The following is a 21,675-nucleotide window of genomic DNA, read 5'->3' as shown; positions in this document are numbered from 1 at the left end:
CTCAGATCTTTAACACTCAGGACACCATCATGTCATACAGTGTATACTGCTGGCACCATGACTAATTGAGGCAATTCGTCCACATATATTTACTGAGATCCTACTACATGTAAAACACTTGGGTGGGTACCGTGGGAGACAGGACACTCTATAACACATGGACCCTGCCTCGGGGACTTCATCGTCCCCTGGGGCAGACAAAATATGCATCCAAGTAAATATGAACCAAGATAGGTGGTACAGGAACTAACTACACAAGAGGAAGGCACACACCATGTGAGTTCATGGAAGAGAGAAAATGCAGCTGCTCAAAAAGTGCCAATAATAGAAGTGGTATTTAAGGCAAGTCTTGACACGGTGCTGACGAAGGGAAATAAGACAACTGTTATTTGAAAAAAAGGAGATTTTTATCTATTCATTCTTTAGATGTTTTGACTTTTATCTAGGTGCTAATGAAATAAACATAATACACACACACACATACACACACATATACATATGCACACCTAGATCTAACTTGGTTTCTTGATTTTCCAATGAACATCTTTATTTGACTACATCTTGATATTATACTCCCAGCTACCAGCTTTAATGCAGCTCAATGTAAGAAATGACCATGAGGAAGCTTCTGCATTTTCCATCTAACAAAATGCCAAATGTGTTGTCCCTTATGTTTTTCAATATCCCCTATCAAGATCTGTGGGATAAATCCTTCCTAATCTTTACTTCCGAAGTAAGTTTCTCGAAATGGCTTGCTTCATTTTTTTCAGATCATTAGAATTGTGCAATTGATTGCTTTGGCTGCCAGTAAGCATGAGGATAAATCTGTTGATAATCAATGGTTACCATGTTAGACTCTTGCTCCTCTTCTAGACCTCTTTTGAACAGTTTTGTACTTATGTTCCAAATAAGCTTCTTCAAACGTGTTAGAGGAAGGTGGCATATAAAAACAAATGGAGAACTCAAAAGAATGCAGGGGACTGTGAGCAATAGTAAGGTTTCAACTAAAGTTGGAAAGTTGGAAAACATCAACTCAGCTTGTCATTTGACAAATCTCTAACAATCCTGGAGCCAAGAGTGGAGAAAGTATAGATGATGGTATGGGATGGGCATTTGCTTGTTTGTTTTATTATTAAAATGTAAAGAAATGATAAGGAAATAAAGACCTTTAGAATGGTAAGGACACCATCTCTGTAATCATTGAGCATGAACCAGGAGGGAGCTGAGTAGAGGGAGGAAGACAGTCTAAAGGCAGGGCTGAAGAACAGTACAAGTGGCAAGAGACTTAGCAGGGAAAGAGTCCATCCAAGAGTCAAAGAGCTGGTTCAACCAGCACAAAAGGCCAGGGAAGAGTGGAGTGAGGGTGCACAGAGTACTAACTCGCAGACTCTGTAGGTCTTGGAGATACTGTGCTTCCAAAGGCCAAGGTCAAAGATGAGGCTACCTGATAGGCAACCAAATCCAGGCCATCTGACAAGCTATCAGAGTACAAGTTGGAATGACTGAGAATGGGGAGTGCACGAAGGACTACAGTTCATGGGCTACAATTCCTACTGAGACCACAGTTGATGGCAACCAGGGTGCTGAGGCCAGGCATCAGTGGACAGTGTAGATTTCACAGGAAGGAAAGTATAAAGCAGCAGCAGTTGCAAATGCTCCACAGGTAGCTGTGGGGAGCCACAGGGCCAACCACTGAACCCTCCTGCCATAGCACAGGGCAGTAGCTAGAGAAGATCTTCAAGAGAGCTGGGGGCCAGGCACACTGGCTCACACCTGTAATCCCAGTGCTTTGGGAGGCCAAAGCTGGATGATCACTTGAGGCCAGAAGTTTAAAAACCAGCCTGGGTAACATAGCAAGACCCCATCTCTACAAAAAATTAAAAAAGAAAATTAGCCAAGTGTGGTGGCATGCACCTGTAGTCCCAGCTACTCAGGAGTCTGAGGTGGGAGGATCATTTGACCCAGGAGCTCGAAGCTGCAGTGAGCTATGATCACACCACTGCACTCCAGCCTGGGCAACAGAGTGAGACCCCAATTCTAAAAAAAATAATAAAAATACATAAATAAACAGAAAAGAAAGCTGGGGGCAGAAATGACTGGTTCTATCTCAATGAGAGAGAAGACAGCTAGTCATAGAAAAGTTTCAGGATGCAGGAGGAGTTTTTCAGGCCACAGAAGAGTTCCCCAGAGTTCAGACAAAGGCATTAATGCAGGGAAGCACACACTCAACGTACATAACAATGAGAGAGAGAGAAATTCATCCCAGCGAGAGGATGTTCACAGGCAATAGAAAATAGACATGGGCTCCCACAGGTTTCACAAAGATTCATTCACAAGATGGTATCACTGCTTTTTTTTTTTTTTTTTTTTTTGAGACAGAGTCTTACTCTGTCACTGAGGCTGGAGTACAGTGGCGTGATCTCAGCTCTGCAACCTCTGCCTCCCAAGTTCAAGTGATTCTCCTGCCTCAGCCTCCCAAGTAGCTGGGATTACAGGTGCCCACCACCACGCCCAGCTAATTTTTTGTATTTTTAGTAGAGACAGGGTTTCACCACATTGGCCAGGTTGGTCTCAAACTCCTGACCTCAAGTGATCCACCCGCCTCGGCCTCCCAAAGTGCTGACATTACAGGCATGAGCCACCGCACCTGGCCTCATCCATCTGTTTCATACTAAGCACATAAGAAGGTATCAAAGATTGTAACTGGGAGTTGTCAAAGTCATAGAAGCAGAAAGTAGAATGGTAGTTGCCAGGTGCTGGATGAAGGGGGAACAGGGGAAAGGGGGACTTGGCTGTTCAATGGGAACAGAGTTGCAGTCATCAAAGATGAAAATGCTCTAGGGATCTGCTGTACAACAACACGCACAGGTAACAATACTGCACACTTAAAAATTTTCTGAGAGAATAAAATGAAAATAATAACTGGGGGAAGGGTACAATTAAACTCAAACTCTCAACAATAAAAGTTTCATTTTTTAGCAAGAAAATGTGGGAAGCAGAGAGGTTGGAAGACAGGGAAGGAGGAGGACTGCTGACTTGGTCGTCCTTTCATTGCCATTGTCGTTGCTGTAAGCCGGGGCTCCTAACAAGCGCAGCTGGCAGTTCTGATTGAAGCCATGGAGTTACCGTAACTGCATCTGGATCTAACGTGAAGCCAAACTGTGCCCTGCAGAGGCTGATTCATCACAGCAGCGCTCTGCGCTAGAAGGCCTGCGGGCTGGGGTTGCTGCCAACTATTCACAGGGCTCCCCAATGGGCCTTTGTCCTAAGAGACTCTACTGAAGGAGGATGTAGCTGGCACCAGGGTTTCTTCAGCACAGACAACAGAGCTCTAGGAAGACAGAGTAATCATTCCCATTTATTTATTTATTTATTTATTTATTTAATTTTCATGCAGTAGAAATGCTACACTCAGAGCAATGTCATCCGGTGAAGACTGAAAGCCTGTCCTTGGGCAAAGGCCTGATCTACAGGATTGCGGGAAGGCTCTGCCGGGACAGAGCCCAGCACCCAGGACGGGCCTCAGCACAGAAAGGGGCTCAACATGGACTGATCCAGGAACGCACAAACCCCATGTGGCCCTGATGACATGTCAGCTGGGTGAAGTAGATGGCTACTGTGCCGAACGCCCTTTTATTTGACGCTCTTATTGACCTCTTATAAAGCCCTGTGGTATGAGGAGGGTTTCTGCCATTTTACAAGACAGAGAGGTTCAGATGGTATAGGAGGCTGACTCATAGCTCACAAAGACATCAAGTCGCAATCCCTGGAATCCGTGATTGTCACTTCATGTAGAAAAAGGGTCTCTGCTGATGCGATTAGGTTAACAAATGTGAGATGAGAAAATCATACTGGATTATCTAGGTAGGCCCCAAATGCAATCACAAGTGTACTTACAAGAGGAAGATGGAGAGGTTTGACACAGACAGAAGAGAAGGTCAGGTGAGCATGAAAGCAGAGATTGCAGTGATGCGGCTGCAAGCCATGGAATGCCCGCAACCCCCAGGAGCTGCAAGAGGCAAGGAACGGATCCTTCCTTAGAGACTCCAGAGGGAGTCAGCCCTGCCAACGCTTTGATTTGGGCCCAGTGACACTGACTTTGGACTACTGTCCTTTAGAACTTTTAGAGAAGATGTTTCTGCTGTTTTGGAACACCAAGTTTGTGGTAATTTATTAAAACAGCCTCAGAAACAAATGCAGTCTATCATAGGGCTTCTCCACAGGTAGGAAATGGAATGAACTAGCTCAAAAATGAGGCTCTTTAGGCTGGTGTTCTTTCTACTCTACCACCTTAATTTTTCTAAAGGACTGAATCCTTGCAATGTAAAGGTTTCCTGCAATTTGTGAGCATGAAATTTCCACATCCACATGAATATCAAGCCCATGAGTCAACAGTGGAAACAATCTGTGTGTGAGGGGCCAGGAGTGAGAAAAGGACCATCGTAAAGTCTTTCAGCTTTATCTTGGGCCTTCCACACACATCTATATTCCTTATAATTTGTGCCCAGAGTAGGTCCAAATTTGAAGCACACTGAAAACATTCAGATGCTCAGTTTGCTTCCTGGGTCCACGTTTAGCTTATCCCACACCAAGCTAAAATGGTTGCAGATAAAATTTGCGAGTGGTTTTATCTTCTGAGATTTCCCTGAGGGAGTTCCTAGAGGGTGAAAATATTACAGTCTATTCAGAAAAACAGGCTCTCCTCTATCAGATATTAGTCAAGGCAGACGAATAAGAATCATCACAAACTGATCCACAGACCAACTCTGGCATGAAACCCTAATGCGTGGAGATGCCCCACCTCAAGGCAGCCTTGATACATGTGTGGTGAACAAGTATCACAACAAGTGCTTGTTTGGGCTGAAATTGGGGCGTTAGGTGTCTATTCCCTGAAACAGAAAAAAGGAAGGTGAAGATGGAGAGAGAGGGAAAAAAGGGAGAGAAGGAAAAGCGTGTTGAAGAATACAACTGAAATCCACAGATTCACGGAAAGCACTAAGGGCACAAAACCATATTTGTTTGCCTTCCCAGAATCCTGGGAAGGAAATATCTTCAAACCTGGCAACATACGAATGTAAAACAATGTAAAGATGGTTTATATTATGATTTAGTTTAAAAACTGTAAAGACTTAAAACATAACTGAATTTAAAGCAAATCCTCAGAACACCATGACACTAAATCCGTACCAGCTGACATCCCTGGCTTTTAGTTGCCATCAGGGAGGAGATGGGTGCCTCCCATAGGGCAGGCCTCGATATCCCTGCCAGGACTATAATCCAGGCAGTTCTGATGCACATCAGTCCACACGGACCTCCACCAAAAGCGTCCCTCCATTTGGGGTGCATTTAGTGAAATTAAATGTCTCTTTGTAACCTCCTCAGGGCTATTTCTGATAAAATCTATCTTATTACATTTAGGTTTATGGGGCTTAATTACTCCCAGGAGGTCTTTTTCCAAGTTTACAAAAACTAGCTCAAACATGAGTATAAGAGGCTCCTCCAAGTATGTAAAAGGTTTGAGTCAGATTTGTAATGCAGTTAAATTACTCAAAAAGCACCTCAGGCATATTTTTTTTAAACCAAGCTCTTGCTTTTAAACATAAAGTTAAAATTAATTTATTTTTCATTATCAACTCATTTTTTTACATGTATTTAACCATCACTTGCTTTTAAACCTTGAATTAGTTGTTTTTCTTCACTGAGGGAGAGAAAATTTTTACATAAACTAGTCCATTTTCCAGTGGCTCAGTTTCATCATGTGAGATGTAATAAATATTTAACTGTTATCCTCGCTGCAGCCTACTTAAATACCAAAGTGGTATTTAAAATAGCTCTTAAGGCCAAGAGAAAAACCAGCACTCACAAACCTTTTGCCCAGAAGCAGTAGCTGTAAAGACAACATCATCTCAATACATTATCATATTGAAAACAGCTAAGTCAATGCCTGTATTTGCTCCTGTTCAAAGGACTAATTGGTTAATATGCCTACACAAAGATCAGAAATGCAGGCTCTAGGAAATTAAATACCATATAAATAAAAACTGAGTTTTCTTACCTCTTGTTCTAGACAAAACCATATCCTTTATTATTTGCATAATAACACGCCCCAGTATCATGACGGAAATCAGGTGATATACCCTCCATGGAGTCAATGCAAGGAACCTGCAACAGTGAAACACAAATCAGTATTTCAATTGGAGGATTTTTAACCTTTTTAAATTGAGTTTACTTCCTGCCACACAAACAAAAAATGCATTCAACAATGATTTTTTTTTTTTTTTTTTGAGACAGTCTCACTCTGCTGCCCAGCCTAGAGTGCAGTGGCGCGATCTCAGCTCACTGCAACCTCAGCCTCCCTGGTTCAAGTGATTCTCCCGACTCAGCTTCTCAAGTAGCTGGGATTACAGGTGTGTGCCACCACGCCAGGCTAGTTTTTGTACTTTTAGTAGAGACAGGGTTTCGCCATGTTGGTCAGGCTCATCACGAACTCCTTGTCTCAAGCAATCCACCCACCTTGGCCTCCCACAGTGCTGGGATTACAGGCATGAGCCACTGCATCCGTCATGATTTCACTTTTTGAAATCACCCCAATGCAGTTTGACTGCATGAAAGCTATTTAATAGGCATTGGGCCAGGTGCAGTGGCTCATGCCTGTAATCCCAGCACTTTCCGAGTCCGAGGCAGGTGGATCATGAGGTCAGGAGATGGAGATCACGGTGAAACCCTGTCTCTACTAAGAATGCAAAAAATTAGCCAGGAGCGGTGGCAGGCACCTGTAGTCACAGCTACTCGGGAGGCTGAGGCAGGAGAATGGCATGAACCCGGGAGGTGCAGCTTGCAGTGAGCCGAGATCACGCCACTGCACTCCAGCCTGGGTGACAGAGCAAGACTCTGTCTCAAAAAAAAAAAAAAAAAAAAAAAAAAAACGTTATTGAATAGGCATCAAAGTCAGCAAAATGAAAGTACCTGAGCCTGCACTCTTTCGTGCTAAGTTTTCTGCTCTACCCTCTAATTTTGGGCAGAGGATTTGCTATCTCGGGTATGGACCAAAATATTGCTCCCAGTGCTGGGCTTCTCCAATAGCCGATGGAGAATGGAACTGACCTGAGACAGAGTTAGGATGGGCTGCAGAGCCAAGCTGCAGGGCTCTCTGACAGACATGGAGGGGCTGTGCTACAGAGGCCCTTTACTCACCGTCCCGTCTTATGTTTTCATTTATGCCCTATTCACTTCTCTAACTACTCCCACCCTCGTCTCTTAAAAACAGCAGTTATGGACCAGGCACGGTGGCTCACGTCTGTAATCCCAGCCTTTTGGGAGGCCGAGGCAGGCGGATCACAAGGTCAAGAGATCGAGACCATCCTGGCCAACATGGTGAAACCCCATCTCTACTAAAAATACAAAAATTAGCCAGGTGTGGTGGCGTGTGCCTGTAGTCCCAGGTACTTGGAGGCCGAGGCAGGAAAATCGCTTGAACCAGGGAGGCAGAGGTTGCAGTGAGCCAAGATCGCACCACTGGACTCCAGCCTAGTGACAGAGCAAGACTCCATCTCAAAAAAAATACATATATATACACATATATATATATGCGTGTGTGTATATATGTGTATATATGTATATGTATGTGTATATATGTATACATATATATGTGGGTGTGTATATGTATATGTGTGTGTATACATATAGCAGTTATTAAAGATCCAGTTTGCTAACTCTTTAAGATCATGCTCCCCTTTTGCTACCTGTCTACCTCCTCTCTGGAGGGAAACAAACTAAAAATTATTGACCATGAGCAGCACACAAACCCTGCAATGCTTTTTTTTTAGTGTGTTTATGAAGAAGTGAATGGCAAAGAAGTCATGAGGAGTGTTGAGCCTTCACATCAGATTAGAGGTCTGTTTACACAAGTTAACTGGCCAAGCTGACAATGAATATTAACTTTGATAGAATCAGAACTCATAGAAAAATTAATTTAATAAATGTTTAAGACTGTTTGCAAGGCTATAAAGAGAAGAACACACGAATACCGCCTTCTGCAAACTTGCTTTCTCATCAGACAAACACAGGCCAAGCTGACAAAGTCCAAGGCAGGCGAGGCTTAGGTGCTGTCACAGAAACGTGCAGAGAACAAGGAGGGGCGCAGGGAGAGGGAGAACAGATTCGCTCCAAAGCAGGGAAGGGTTTTTGGGGGGTTTTTTTGTTTTTTTGGGTGGTTTTTTTTTTTTTTTTCCTGAGACGGAGTTTCACTCTTGCTGCCTAGACTGGAGTGCAGTGGCACAATCTCAGCTCACTGTAACCTTCTCCTCTCAGGTTCAAGTGGTTCTCCTGCCTCAGCCGCCCTAGTAGCTGGAAATATAGGTGTCCGCCACCACGTCCAGCTAATTCTTTTGTATTTTTAGTAGAGATGGGGTTTCACCATGTTGGCCAGGCTGGTCTCAAACTCCTGACTTCAGGTGATCCACCAGTCTCGGCCTCCCGAAGTGCTGGGATTCCAGGCACAAGCTACGGCGCCAGGCCAGGAAGGTTTTATAGAAGCAGCACTCGAACTCGGTCTAGGGAGATGGATTCAATTCCGATGAAAATAGAGGCTCCTCCAATTAGAGAATACAACATGAACAGAAGACCAGACTCAGGGAAGGGTGAAGTACCTGTGGCACGTCGAGCAATCTGGGGTGGCCTCAGCAGGAAGAGAAAGCAAAAGGAGAGGGTTGGGAGACTGGCAGAGAGACAAGATTGGGGAGACAGGCTCAGGGAAGACTGTGGCAGGCAGAATGCAGCAGTAAGTCTTACGCTACAAGCAACAGAGAGAAAGCCAAAGGTATACAGCAGGGAAGTGAAATGATGGGTGATTTAGGGAAATGTCTGAAGGCAACAGGAAGGATGTGACGGGGTAGGGAGGAAGCATGGAGTCCAGACCATCTACTAGAAGGTCGTGCAGTATGTTTGGTGAAAAGCAGATCAACATGAGATGCTGGGTGACATGGTGAGTAACGCCCTCCACCAGAAGGTGGTCAACCCAAGCTCTCACTGGTTCAAATGCTGTGTGTATGGCCTGGGCCGGCAAAATGAGCAGGTGGACTAGGTCAGTGTTTTTTAAATAACTGTTTGCGACCGCTGCCAGGTTGGCTGCCTGGAAAACTTGTTAAAATGTAGATTCCCAGGCCCCAGGCTCCTCCTTCCAGGCCCCCTGAAACAGGTGGTATGATTACTAGTATTTGCATCTAATAAATATTTATTGATTGCCTACATTGCACCAAGCACTGTGCTACCAAAAGGGAATGGTGAATTAGGAGCATAGAAAGATGGAACAGACATAAAAGACGTAAGTTACAGAATAAAATGCCGCAGTCCATGTCTTCAGTGACAATCATTTGTTCCTCCACTAAATCTGTCCCTCCCCTGAGGAGCCACCACTTGCTCTATTTTTGTAGCTCTTGTTTGTTTTAAGCAAGGTTGCATCCTGGTGTTTGCCTGGCTTGGGGCCAGCCTCCTTACTCTCAGTTCAGGATCCATTCTTGCCCTTGTTCATGGGCTGGACGCTCCCAGTTTTCCCCACCCACCTCACGGTGAAGTGACAGATTTCATAGTGACCCACAATAAGAAACTCATTTATATTTACGTACATATAAATGAAAAACAGGTTTTGAAAAACAATATTTTCCTTCCAGCTCATAATGCAGTTCAACGTTTTCCATTCAATTCTGTTATGTGTTTAAATGCCGACTGTGAATCACTCGCCTGACTCAGGGCCACTAATGAGCTGTAATGCGCACACAGCTCGGCTCACATGGCATGAGACAGAACCTGCAAATGTTCGACCAGCACGCTTCCTTAGAATGGCTTTCTTTGCAGGGTCAGGCAAAGCCCTAGCAGAGATACAAAGCTCCCTCAAGTTTAAAAGCCTTTAGAGCTGGCCAGGAAGCCATTTAAGCATCAAAACCAATGAAATGCAAAACCAACTGAAGCAGTGAAGGCCGTTAGTTATTCTTTTAGTGGAAGTCACAAACTTCCAAGAATAATAAAAAAAAGAAAATTAGGTAATGCCAGGACTGCAACCCACAGGCCAGTCTGCCAGACTTCATTTGGAAGGCATTGCCTTAGCAACTCCAAAGAGCACTCGGCATGTCTGTCCATTCTGTGTCCTGGGCAAGGGCCCAGTTGGCATCTTGGCCAAGGTCTTGCTGGTCATTGAGAATCCTCAGTTAGCTGAGAAGACAAGCCCAGCAATTGCTTAGGAAGGTAATGCCAAACTGTATGGGATTAAGTATTTGATTCTTTGGTGGGTTAGTGGTCATATAAACATGTTTGAGAAACGAAACCCTAAGAGAATAATCTGTATGTAGAAAAATCTGAGCACTTTTGTTACTTTAATTATTTATAATGTTTAAGATGATTTGTCTCAGGGCTCCACTTCAAAATATGTAGCTGAGTAATTTAGACTTGTGTGGAAATTAAAATCTTACAAACACTTATGAGTTTTTTCTTGTTTATTCATTTTTCAAGTAGTACTTAATATTTGGGAGGGTTTGGGTTGTTAGACAAAGTAATTTTTAAAAAGTTTTTGTTTTGGTAAACTTCAAAGATACACAAAAAGAGAGGCCAGAGTGTAATAAACCCAGTTTCAACAATTCTCCATTCATGGGTAATCTTGTTTCTTCCATATTTCCACCCACTAAGCTCGTCCTTCCCCTGAAATTATTTGAAGCAAATCCCAAACATCATGTAATTTAATCTGCAAATACTGCCATTTATCTTCAAAAACAATTTTTTTCTTTTTTTTTTGAGACGGAGTCTTGCTCTGTCACCAGGCTGGAGTGCAGTGGCACAATCTTGGCTCACTGCAACCTCCGCCTCCTAGGTTCAAGCGATTCTCCTGCCTCAGCCGCTTGAGTAGCTGGGACTACAGACGCACACAACCATGCCCAGCTAGTTTTTGTATTTTTAGTAGAGATGGGGTTTCACCATGTTGGCCAGGATGGTCTCGATCTCCTGACCTCGTAATCCGCCCACCTCCACCTCCCAAAGTGCTGGGATTACAGGCAGGACCACCGCGCCCAGCCAAAAACAAGATATTTTTAACCAAACAACAATACCACTATCACATCTAAAAAATTACTTTAATTCTTAATGTCATATCCTATCTTAATATGATATCCTGTCAAGGTTCATACTGCCCCACTCATTTTTGTGTATGCACGCAGACACACACACACATACACACAGACTGAAACAGGATCTGAAAAAGTCATCTGCTGAAATTGGCAGATGTGGATTTTAAGTGTCCTGGACCTTTATAGGTCCCCTGTTTTTTTTTTCTTTCTTAATTCTTGAATTTTTTTTGTGGAAGAAACAGGCTCATTTGTCCAAAAAGGTTTTCCAGATTCTGGGAATCGTCTGTTGTATCCTTGTGGTTTGGTTTAACATTTTCCTTGATCCTTTGTGTAGCCTGTAAGTTGTCAGGTGGATCTAGAGGCTTGATAAGACTTAGGTTCTTTTTTTTTTTTTTTTTTTTTTTTCCTGTAAAACCCAAAGATAGGTGGTAGTGCCTGTTTCTATCAAGAGGCAAGCAGACTGGGTGTGTTGGTGGCTACACTTGCACCACTGGCAGCCACAGACAATCCCTGCCTAGTGACCGATTCCTCAGAGGCTACATGGGGGTGACGGCCCTTCACTCCTGCTTCGGGTATTAGCTGGATCACAGCTAGAAAGAGAAACTTCCCCTCATCAAGGTCCAATTACACTGAGAGGTGGAGCTCGTCGGAAAGGCAGCATCAGTTCTTGAGTTCTTCCCTTTATTTTACCAGTTTTTTCAAGATAGTGAAGCAGTTCCCTAGTGTCCTCTAATGGTAACTGATATGGGGTGGCTGTGTCCCCACCCGGATCTCATCTTGAATTGTAGCTCTCATAATTCCCATGTGTTGTGGGAGGGACCCAGTGGGAGATAATTGAATCATAGGGGCAGTTTCCCCCATACTGTTCTTGTGGGAGTGAATAAGTCTCATGAGATCTGACGGTTTTATCAGGGAAACCCCTTTTGCTTGGCTCTCATTCTCTCTGGCCTGCCACGATGCAAGACATGCCTTTCACCTTCCACCATGATTGTGAGGCCTCCCCAGCCATGTGGAACAGTGAGTCCATTAAACTTCTTTTTCTTTATAAATTACCCAGTCTCGAGTATGTCTTTATCAGCAGCGTGAAAACAGACTAACACATTTTCTTATTCCTTTTTTTCCTGTTATTATGGACTCAAGAGTTTGAACATATTTGACTTGTTTCAATCACTGCAGGGTTATCCTTATGGATGCTCCAGCTACCCCGTCTTACTCAGGTCGCCTCTCAGGTCTTTGGCACAACCTTAATTATTCTGACAATAAAGTACTTTAAAGGGATATAGAAAATACAACATTTACGAATGTACTTTAAAATGTTCAAAGGAATATAACTCAACTAACTCAACTATTTAATAAAACTAATCACTTAATAAAACAATCATTTGTTATTTAATGAAACAGACTCTCTTGAACATGTTTACAATTTGCTAGATTTATAAACAAAATAATGTTTTGTTAGCTAAAATGGAAAGTTCAAAGAAAAGGCAAGCTTTAAATTTGTAATTTTATAAAATCAAAGTTTATTCTTTAAAAAGTAATAGAACAAAATTGTTTCTAACCGATCTTTACATGGAAACTGTCCTATAAGGACATCAAAAAACAATCCCCATCTGCCGGGCGTGGGCGATCCTGACACCAGCACGCTGTGGCATCACTCAGGGAAGGACTGTCACAGAATCACAGAGCTGGAAGGAGCTCAGAGGTCATCTGATTTACTTTCATCTGATCCATGAATCCCCTCAGCTGCAATCAACTACCTCCACTTAAACAGATCTCATGCCAGGAAGCTCAACATTTCTTGCAGCATTCAATTTCCGGCAGCATCCTATTATTACTGGGGGAGGCAGGGAATTCTGTTTTCATTCCATTCACCAGCATCTGTCACACACTGGGCTAGCTGCTGGGAAAACACTGGCGACCCAATCCCAGCCTGCCCTTGCAAAGCCAGGAAAGCAGATAGGTAAATAACTGTGTTTAACCAAAGTGCTATTCGGGATGCTGTGGGGGCAGAAAACAGAGCCAGTAACTACATAAAGAAGGCAGAGAAAGCTCTAGAGAAGGTGGCATCTAAACTTTGACTTCAAAAGACATCTGATTTGGCCAGGTAGAAAAGAGACCAATGCATTCCAGGCTGGGGAACAGTGTACCCAAAGGGAACTGCAAAAGAGCCACAAGACTAGAGCCTGAATTAGAAAGGTTACCCTTAACCTTTGTCTCCTCCACTCTGAGGCGCTGGTTACAAACTGCAGAACCAAATGCAGGATGAATAGCACAGCTGATGTTCAGTGAGCACAGGACTGTTCTAAGAGACTTATCTGGAGTCACTCATTTAATCCTGTATCCCTTCAGGAAGGGATCGTCATTAAACCTATTTTACAGATGAGCAAAGAGGTTGAGAAACTTGCTCAAGGCCCCAAGACAAAGGAGACGCAGGACAAGGATATGAATCCAGGCAGCCTGGCTTTAAGCCAGCTCTTGCCATTCTGCTAAATGGCTGCTGGACACAAGTGTCTGCCTCTTAATCTGCCTGCTCCCACATGAAAAGAGCTGGAAGAACTGGCACCAATTTACAGCCTTTTCTTTTTTTAAAATATTTTAGAGCAGTTTTTAGAGCATTCTACGGGTTTTGACAAATGCATAATGACATATATCCAAAATTATAATATCATACAGAACAGTTTTCTTGCCCTAAAAGTCCCCTGTCCTCCATCTATTCATCCCTCTCTCTCCCAAGCTCTTGGCAACCACTGACCTTTTGACTGTCTTCATAGTTTTGCCTTTTCCAGAATGTTCTATAGTTGTAATCACACAGTATGTAGCTTTTTCCTACTGGTTTCTTTCATTTAGCAAAATGCATTGAAGCTTCCTCTGAGTGTTTTTGTGGCATGATAACACATTTATTTTGATCACTGAATAATATTCTATTATATGATATACTAAAATTTATCCATTCACCTTTCGAAGGACATCTTGGTTGCTTCCAGTTTTTGGCAATTATGAATAAAGCTGCTATAAACATCCATGTGCAGGATTTTGTATGGACATAAGTTTTCAACTCATTTTGGCATGGCCTTTTAAAAAATTTTAACAGTTCCATCAGCATGCTGGCTGAAGTCGAATTCACAGGCAGTTAAAACTCCCAAGGGTTCTAATTTTCAGATACCATTTTTGAATCTAAATATGTCCTATGCAGTTTGTTCTTGTTTGACACGTCCCACATTCAAACCTATGGACTTTCGTGGTGACATCAATCACATCTGTTCTCTGGCCCAGCTTCAGGACACCATGTGTGTTCTATCTGGACATCATCAGTCCTCATCCACACTACCGATCAAAGATATTGATCAGTACTGGAGTCCTGTCACTCTCCATTAGCAGAGTGACCTAGATTACTCCTCAGCAGACAATCCAGTCTGCCACTATGTGCTTGTCCATATCATTCCATCTTATCCACAAAGACAGAATTCGCTTTTCTCAAACACCTTGCTGAAGCCTCCAGCATTCTGAAGGGCTAAGTATCTGTAAGTGCAGATTTCCTTGACTGCTGCTGAAAATTACTTTGAAGTATGTAATAGTTCTCTGTAGAAGAACTAAATACCATCAGACTCTCCAAAAATATCATGGGATGCAGCCTGAGCCAAAGCCCCAGGGTCACCTTGCTGATCTGCCCATTCACAGAATACACAGAAACGTGCGGTAACCATGGAGGAATTCCGAAGTGAAAATAGCCACACACAGGCTGTCAGAGGATTCTTGAAAGCTACAGAATAATTATCACGAGGGGGAGTGTGGTCCAAGTACAGGCTGCCCAGAAGACCATGAGGGCAGGGTGATAGAGTACAGACTTAGAAGAGGGAGGTCTGTGGATGTGCGCCATCCTCACTAGAGGGGTGCCTTAATTTTCAAAGTGAAAATTAAGTGAAAATGCAGAGATCTCACCTGGGCTAAGGAAGTCGATAACCCCCTTCCCAGACAAATGGGGGCTCCCCAAGATATTGCAACTTCCACTCCAGGCCATGTTCAGGACCTGGATCCAGGACAGGTGAGAGGCCCCTGCCTAGTCACCCGCTGAATGCACCACATCGCTGCCAACCCAGGTGATGACAGTCACCACCTGCCTGGCAGCTGCAGGGCACACAACCCCTCATGTTCAGGCCTTCTCAAGGGGCAGACAGACACAATGGAATACAAGACTCCCCTGCTGATGCAATTGACTGCCGCCCTGGGCAGTCACACAGGGTGGGATTGGAAGGGAGAGGCTGGGCAGGGCCAGGGCACCAACTGGCTAGAAGTGGGTGGTCAAGAAACCATCTTGGAGAATGGGGAGATGGGGAGGGAGGCCAGTGGGAGGCAGGACTGCACGTGAGCTGAGGCTCCAATCCCCCATGCATGCTCCACTGCCCCCTCACATTTCACTTACAAAACACAAATTCAAAGAACATAGTGATAAGAATTACAATTGTTGGCATTCATCCCCAAGTGACGGGCCTTCCCCAGGCCCTGTGCGGCTGCCTAGGTCACTCTCCCATTTAGCCAGCCCCACCCTCACTGGATCCTGGTTCCAGGTAAGATCTGCACCACAGTGACCAATAAAGGCTTTTTTATCGTTGAAACAGTTTTTAAGTTCAGGAAAAACACACACACACACACACACACACACACACATACACACACAAAGAAAAATACAAGACCACTGCTGGCCCTTGTCTTTATCCGAATTAGCCCAGGAACTTGTGACCACATCCATGGATCCTAGAACCCAAGAGAACAGAAGCAATATTTCCACCAATCCCTAAGTCTCCAGCCATCAGAAACATCTCTCTATAGCCTGATGGCCTTTTTATAACCAATTAAAATTTTTTAAAAACCTACGATACATTTTTAAATTAAAATACCATTTATTTAGTGAGAGTTACACGTTCTTTTAGCTGAATAGAATACAACCTTTTTAAACATTTTATTTTATTTAAAGTTCCAGGGTACATGTGCAGGATGTGCAGGTTTGTTACATAGGTAAATGTGTGCCATGGTGGTTTGCTGCACCCATCAACCCATCACCTAGGGATTAAGTCCAGCATGCATTAGCTGTTTTTTGAATAGGATACAACTTTTATTTGAAAAGCATATTTCAGACTTTGGAAACTAAAGCGAACATTATATATGACCATTATAATATACATATACATATGATAGGTAAACATTACATATGACAATTCTATGCTATACATAAATATATAAAAGTCTGTGTGTATAATAAATACCCCATTTGTCACAGAAAGACATACTGTGTGGTTTAGCTACGATTGGAAAGGTACAGTTCTCTAAATCATGATATGCACGTTCTTTTAGCAAGTTAGGGCCTATTTCTGCCTAGTAATGTGATGATCGCTCTAAAAAAAAAAAGAACCCACATCACACAGGTGATTCATGTTTAGCTTGTGATGACCACAGCCTATATTTGATAAATGTGTCTATTTGCTTTTTTTCTTTTTTTATTTCTTCTATTTTTTTTTTCTATTCCATTCCCAGATTCAGTAACATTATTTTGAATTTTAATCTGGTTTTCAAGTAACCAACTGCCTTATCCCACTTGGTACTGGTGGGATAGTTTATAGGACTGGTCTCTATTCAGATATCTGGGTCAGGGAAGAATTAAGATCCCATCCTTATACTCAGAGACAAAGGAGAGTGTCAGAGCAGCAGGTAAAGATGCAGAGAAAGCTTCAAAACTGTCAGGCGAAACCCTCTGCTCACAGTTAAAAAAAAAAAAAATGGCATGGGGAATCCCCGGCTTCTTTCCATATCGGAACGCACCATGATTTTAAGAGGAACCTTTTCCTATCAAATTTCAGGCTTTGACAAATATCAAAATTAGTCTGCACTGGTCGGTCAGAAGCCCCCTGAGAGTGAAGCACTCATTCCACAAAGATGCCCAGCAGGGAAAATGATGGGCTGTCGAAATAATTTACTCTTGGGTAAGCCAGTATCTTCCCTCTCTCTGCATGGATCACTCGGACCCCTGCCATTCGGCCCTTCCTTGTGCCTTTATGGATTCTTGAGCATTCCACACCCACGGGGAGCTCTGGGTGCAGCTGCTCTGGACAGACACCTGTACCTGCTCAGGATCGGTAATGCAGGAGGTCACAGCAAAGAGGCCAGGCCGACCAGAAGGCAGGGACAGGTGCTGGGCTATGTGGACAATTTACACGATGAAAAAGAAAGTGAAGGTACTCGAGTGACCTTCTGTTGACCTGCACTCAGTGGCTAACTACAAAAAAATATTTTTGGGCTGAGCACAGTGGCTCACAGCTGTAATCCCAGCACTTTGGGAGGCCAAGGCAGGCGGATCACTTGAGCCCAGGAGTTCAATCAAGACCAGCCTGGGCAACAATGGTAACACCCCATCTCTACCAAAAACACACACACAAAAAAAGTATCTGGGTGTGGTGGCATGCACCTGTAGCCCCAGATACTAGGGAGGCAGAGGTGGGAGAATCGCTTGAACCCAGGAGCTGGAATTGCAGTGAGTCAAGATTGCACCAGTGCACTCCAGCCTGGATGATAGAGGGAGACTCTGTCTGAAAAAAATAGATAGATAGATAGATAGATAGATAGATAGATAGATAGATAGATAATTTTTTGACTAGTTGTGTATCCATTTGACAAGGAAAATTTTCCATTACTCCATGATGAGTTTTGCAAGGCCAAATTAAATGGCTTAATAGGATAAATTTCCTACAAAGCAAAGAAAAATAGTTCATACACACACAAACCTTGTTTGGTAATGGATTAAAAAAACAAAACTTAGTTCTTTCCATGTGTAAAAACCTAACCCTCATTTCTGGGTAAAGCACAGCCCATTTTATACTATGAAATGAATGCTGTCAACAGCTAAAACATATTTTTTTTTTATCTTCAAAGAAAGAACATCTATGGATAAAAGCATTGGAACTCTTCATAGTTCTTTTATGGAAATTAATCTGCATGATTTGCTTTGTAACTCTTAAAATGGAGATCCGAAAATAGGGTTTTACTTTCTTTTGCCAAAATATACATAAGTGCAGCCATAAAAAGGAAGGAAATAATGGCATTCGCAACAACCTGGATGGAATTGGAGACCATTATTCTAAGTGAAGTAACTCAGGAATGGAAAACCAAACATTGTATGTTTTCACTCATAAATGGGAGCTAAGCTATGAGGACACGAAGGCATAATAATGACACGATGGGCTTCGGAGACTCAGGAGAAAGGGTGGAGGGGGGTGAGGGACAGAAGATTACATATTGGGTAGTATACACAGCTCCAGTGATGGGTGCCCCAAAATCTCAGAAATCACCACTAAAGAATTTGTTCATGTAATCAAATGCCACCTGTTCCCCAAAAACCTATGAAAATTTTAAAAATTAAGATTTTACACAGAAAATCAGAATCATTGAATATGAAAGCCAGAAAAGATCTTAAAGGTCAAGTAGCAATCCCTCCATTCAATTTAAATGTTCATTAAATACTGATTGAATAAATGATTTAAAAAATGAAATATATATAACTGTAGACCTAGCCTAAACTGAGTTCTTAACGTCTCCTGGCTTTATTTAATATTACGGTGGCTCTAATTGTGAAAGAAAACAGGGTCTCATAAGGCATAATGATTTACCAAACATTATTCAAAGTCCAGATCATCACATTTTGCTGGAAGATAATTATCTTCTCAAGAGTTACACATACCTGCAGCCATCTATCGTAATATCACAAAATTCAGACTTTCAACTAAAGTCGGCTTTAATTTCTCCTGGCCTTTTATGCAGACTCTGCAAAATTAGCAACTGAAGATGCTGTGTGAAATTAAATTATGCACTATTAAGGAAAAAAAGCTGCCAAATAAATAAAAACCCTCTCAATTGTAATATGTATCCCATTTTCAGAGCTGTTTAAAACATGTATGTGTGTTGGCTGAGGGGGATATATTTCTTAAACATGAATACATAGTTTTAAATAATTTGGAAAGGACGGTCATCAGAAAATGGAGAAAAAGCAATAACAATTTAATTGCAAATCTGGGATTAAATGGAACTCAGAAGCCTTTTTTTTCCCCTAGAGAAGTACTTCTTTAGTTGTGATGGCCAAGAAAATGAATTACAAGCATCAGAGGAGAGGATAAGAGGGTGGTAGGTAACAGACTTCTTTCTCTAGAGAGATGAGAAATTCTGGAAGATATCAATCAGCAGGGAAATGCTGGGTAGTAACAATCAGAGTCTGCTGCAGTGGAGGAGGGGAACAACCTTGCTCTAGAAGCACATCATGATAATCCAGCGAATTCAGGGAATGTGCCCAGGTCAGCAAGGCGTGGTGGACAAACAGACGAGACAGTGGGGAGGAGCAGTAGGGAGTCTGCGTTCTGTTTGCGTTCTTGTGCCCAAAGAGTAGGAGAAACCAAGGGCATGGCTAGGATGGAACCAAGGCCATCTGAGGTCAAGGCCAAGAGAAATTGGGCATGCTCTACTGTGCATCCTTGCACTGGAATTACGAGAAAAGCCATGGGTAAATCAAGTCAGGGGCACCCTAGGGCAGTGCAATGTGCTCCTTAGCTCCACCTAGTGTATAAACTGAGTATCTGCCCATTCCTATTACTTCCACCTTCTACCTGACCTGGTCACAGCAGGGAAGGGGACTTCAAGGCAGGGCGGGTGAGTCAAGTTCTGCAGCCCACTCCAGCTGAGCTAGGTACTAGGCCATTCTTGCACTGCTATAAAGAAATACCTGAGACTGGGTAAATTATAAAGAAAAGAGATTTAACTGGCTCGTGGTTCTGCAGGCTGTACGGGAAGCATGGGGCCAGCATCTGCTCGGCTTCCGATGAGGCCTCAGAAAACTTACGATCATGGTGAAAGGCGAAGGGGGCAGCAGACATCTCACATGGTGGGAGCAGTAGCAAGAGGGAGTGCGGGGAGGGCGTGCCACACATTTAAACTACCAGGTCTTGAGAGAACTTACTATCTTGAGAACAGCACCAAGCCCTGAGGGATCCACCCCCATCACCCAAACACCTCCCACCAGGCCCCACCTCCAACACTGGGGATCACATTGCAACCTGAGATCTGGGCAGCAATAAATATCCAAACTATATCAGCTAGCCATAAGTTAAATACTAACTACCAGATTCAGTCACAGAAAGGAGCTGTAAGAAGAAAAATGAGTAACAGATCAAAGTCATACACTGCAACGTTGTGCAGGATGTTAAGAGGGAAGAAAGGAAGAAACGGTGTAGCAGGAGGTACAGAGAAGAAAGAAGAAATAAACTAATGAAGGCCAGGAAGCCATGGTAATGCGAAGCTGGGTTTTTATGCAAATGGAAATCTTTGTGTCTTTTATCTTTTATGCAAATGGCATCTTTGTGTCTGCCCAGTGGGAACTTACAATATGAACGTGGGACCCTAATCACAGTCGGGTGGAGGGTCTAGCATGGCCAGTGAGAAACACCTCCACATCCTCTGCCTCGGTATTTTCATCTTTAAATTAAGGCACTCGCTAGATAAGCCCTTCCTAAAACTGCCTCATCATCATCAGAATTACTTGGAGCATTTTTTTTTTTTTACTTTGACCCGTCACAAGCATTTTTAGAAATTGCAGATTCCTGGGCCCCACTCTGGACCTGGTAGGTCAGAGCTCCAAGGAGAGGTACAGGAATCTACACGCTAACAGTCAGATTTACGAACCAGTGGACTGCGAAGGTGTCTCAGGGCCTTTCCCATTCAAATATTCTCTGATTCTATAAACTCTAGTTCTAGAGAATGCGGTGTAACAGATCCAAATATCAAACTGAGCTTTGGGGCCTCTTCTTTCACACATAAATACATGCACATACTGGTGTTTTGGTCCATTCTAGCTGCTGTAACAAAATACCACAGGCAGACTGGCTTATGAACAACAGAAACCTATTTCTCATAGTTCTGGTGGCTAGGAAGTCCAACACTAAGGCCCTAGCAGATTCGGTGTCTGGTGAGGACCTGCTTTCTGGTTCAGAGTTGGCAGCTTCTCATTGTGTTCTCACGTGGTAGAAGAGGCAAAAGGTCTCTCTGGGGTCTCCTTTAAAGGGCACTAATCCCATTCATGAGGGCTCCACCCTCTGGACCTAGTCACCTCCCAAAGGCTTCACCTCATCACATTGGTGATGGGGTTTCAACATAAGAATGCAGGGACAAAAGGACAAAAGGAGACACTCAGTCCTTTGCAACTGGGAATAAGGCATGCTGATATGTGCTGAAAAAGCTTCTGAGAAGAAGAGCTCTCGGGTGAGTGATGGGGCGAGAAGCAAGATACACAGTAGTAAATTCAAGGAACCTTCCTAGGCATGCCGGCTACTGAAAAAAAGTTGATGTGTAATCAAAGCACACCTTACATAGGGTATTCTCACATCTCCATCACATGTGATGTTCCTAAACAACACGATGAATTTAGATATATGGAAATTATATATCCATAAATAGATTAAGTTGGAGCAATTTGTCTAAAATTATGGAGTCTCTAATGGAAAGAGTCAGCATATAAACTCGGGTCTTCTTGACT

At 43.1% G+C, this 21,675-nt stretch overlaps 1 protein-coding gene across 1 annotated transcript in view; it reads right to left on the bottom strand.

The window, feature by feature from the left end:
* Positions 1-21,675, bottom strand: part of RETREG1 (reticulophagy regulator 1) — a 149,569-nt gene that overhangs the window by 99,273 nt on the left and 28,621 nt on the right. Inside the window, exon 2 of the mRNA XM_011759330.3 lies at positions 6,056-6,162. Coding sequence (XP_011757632.1) covers positions 6,056-6,162 — 107 coding nt within the window. The remainder of the gene's footprint in view (positions 1-6,055; positions 6,163-21,675) is intronic.

This window comes from Macaca nemestrina, chromosome 6 (assembly GCF_043159975.1).
Source record: "Macaca nemestrina isolate mMacNem1 chromosome 6, mMacNem.hap1, whole genome shotgun sequence".
Classification (NCBI taxonomy): Eukaryota; Metazoa; Chordata; class Mammalia; order Primates; family Cercopithecidae; genus Macaca; species Macaca nemestrina.
The sequence above is the reverse complement of the archived record's forward strand: the minus strand, read 5'-3'. Positions and strand labels throughout refer to the sequence as shown.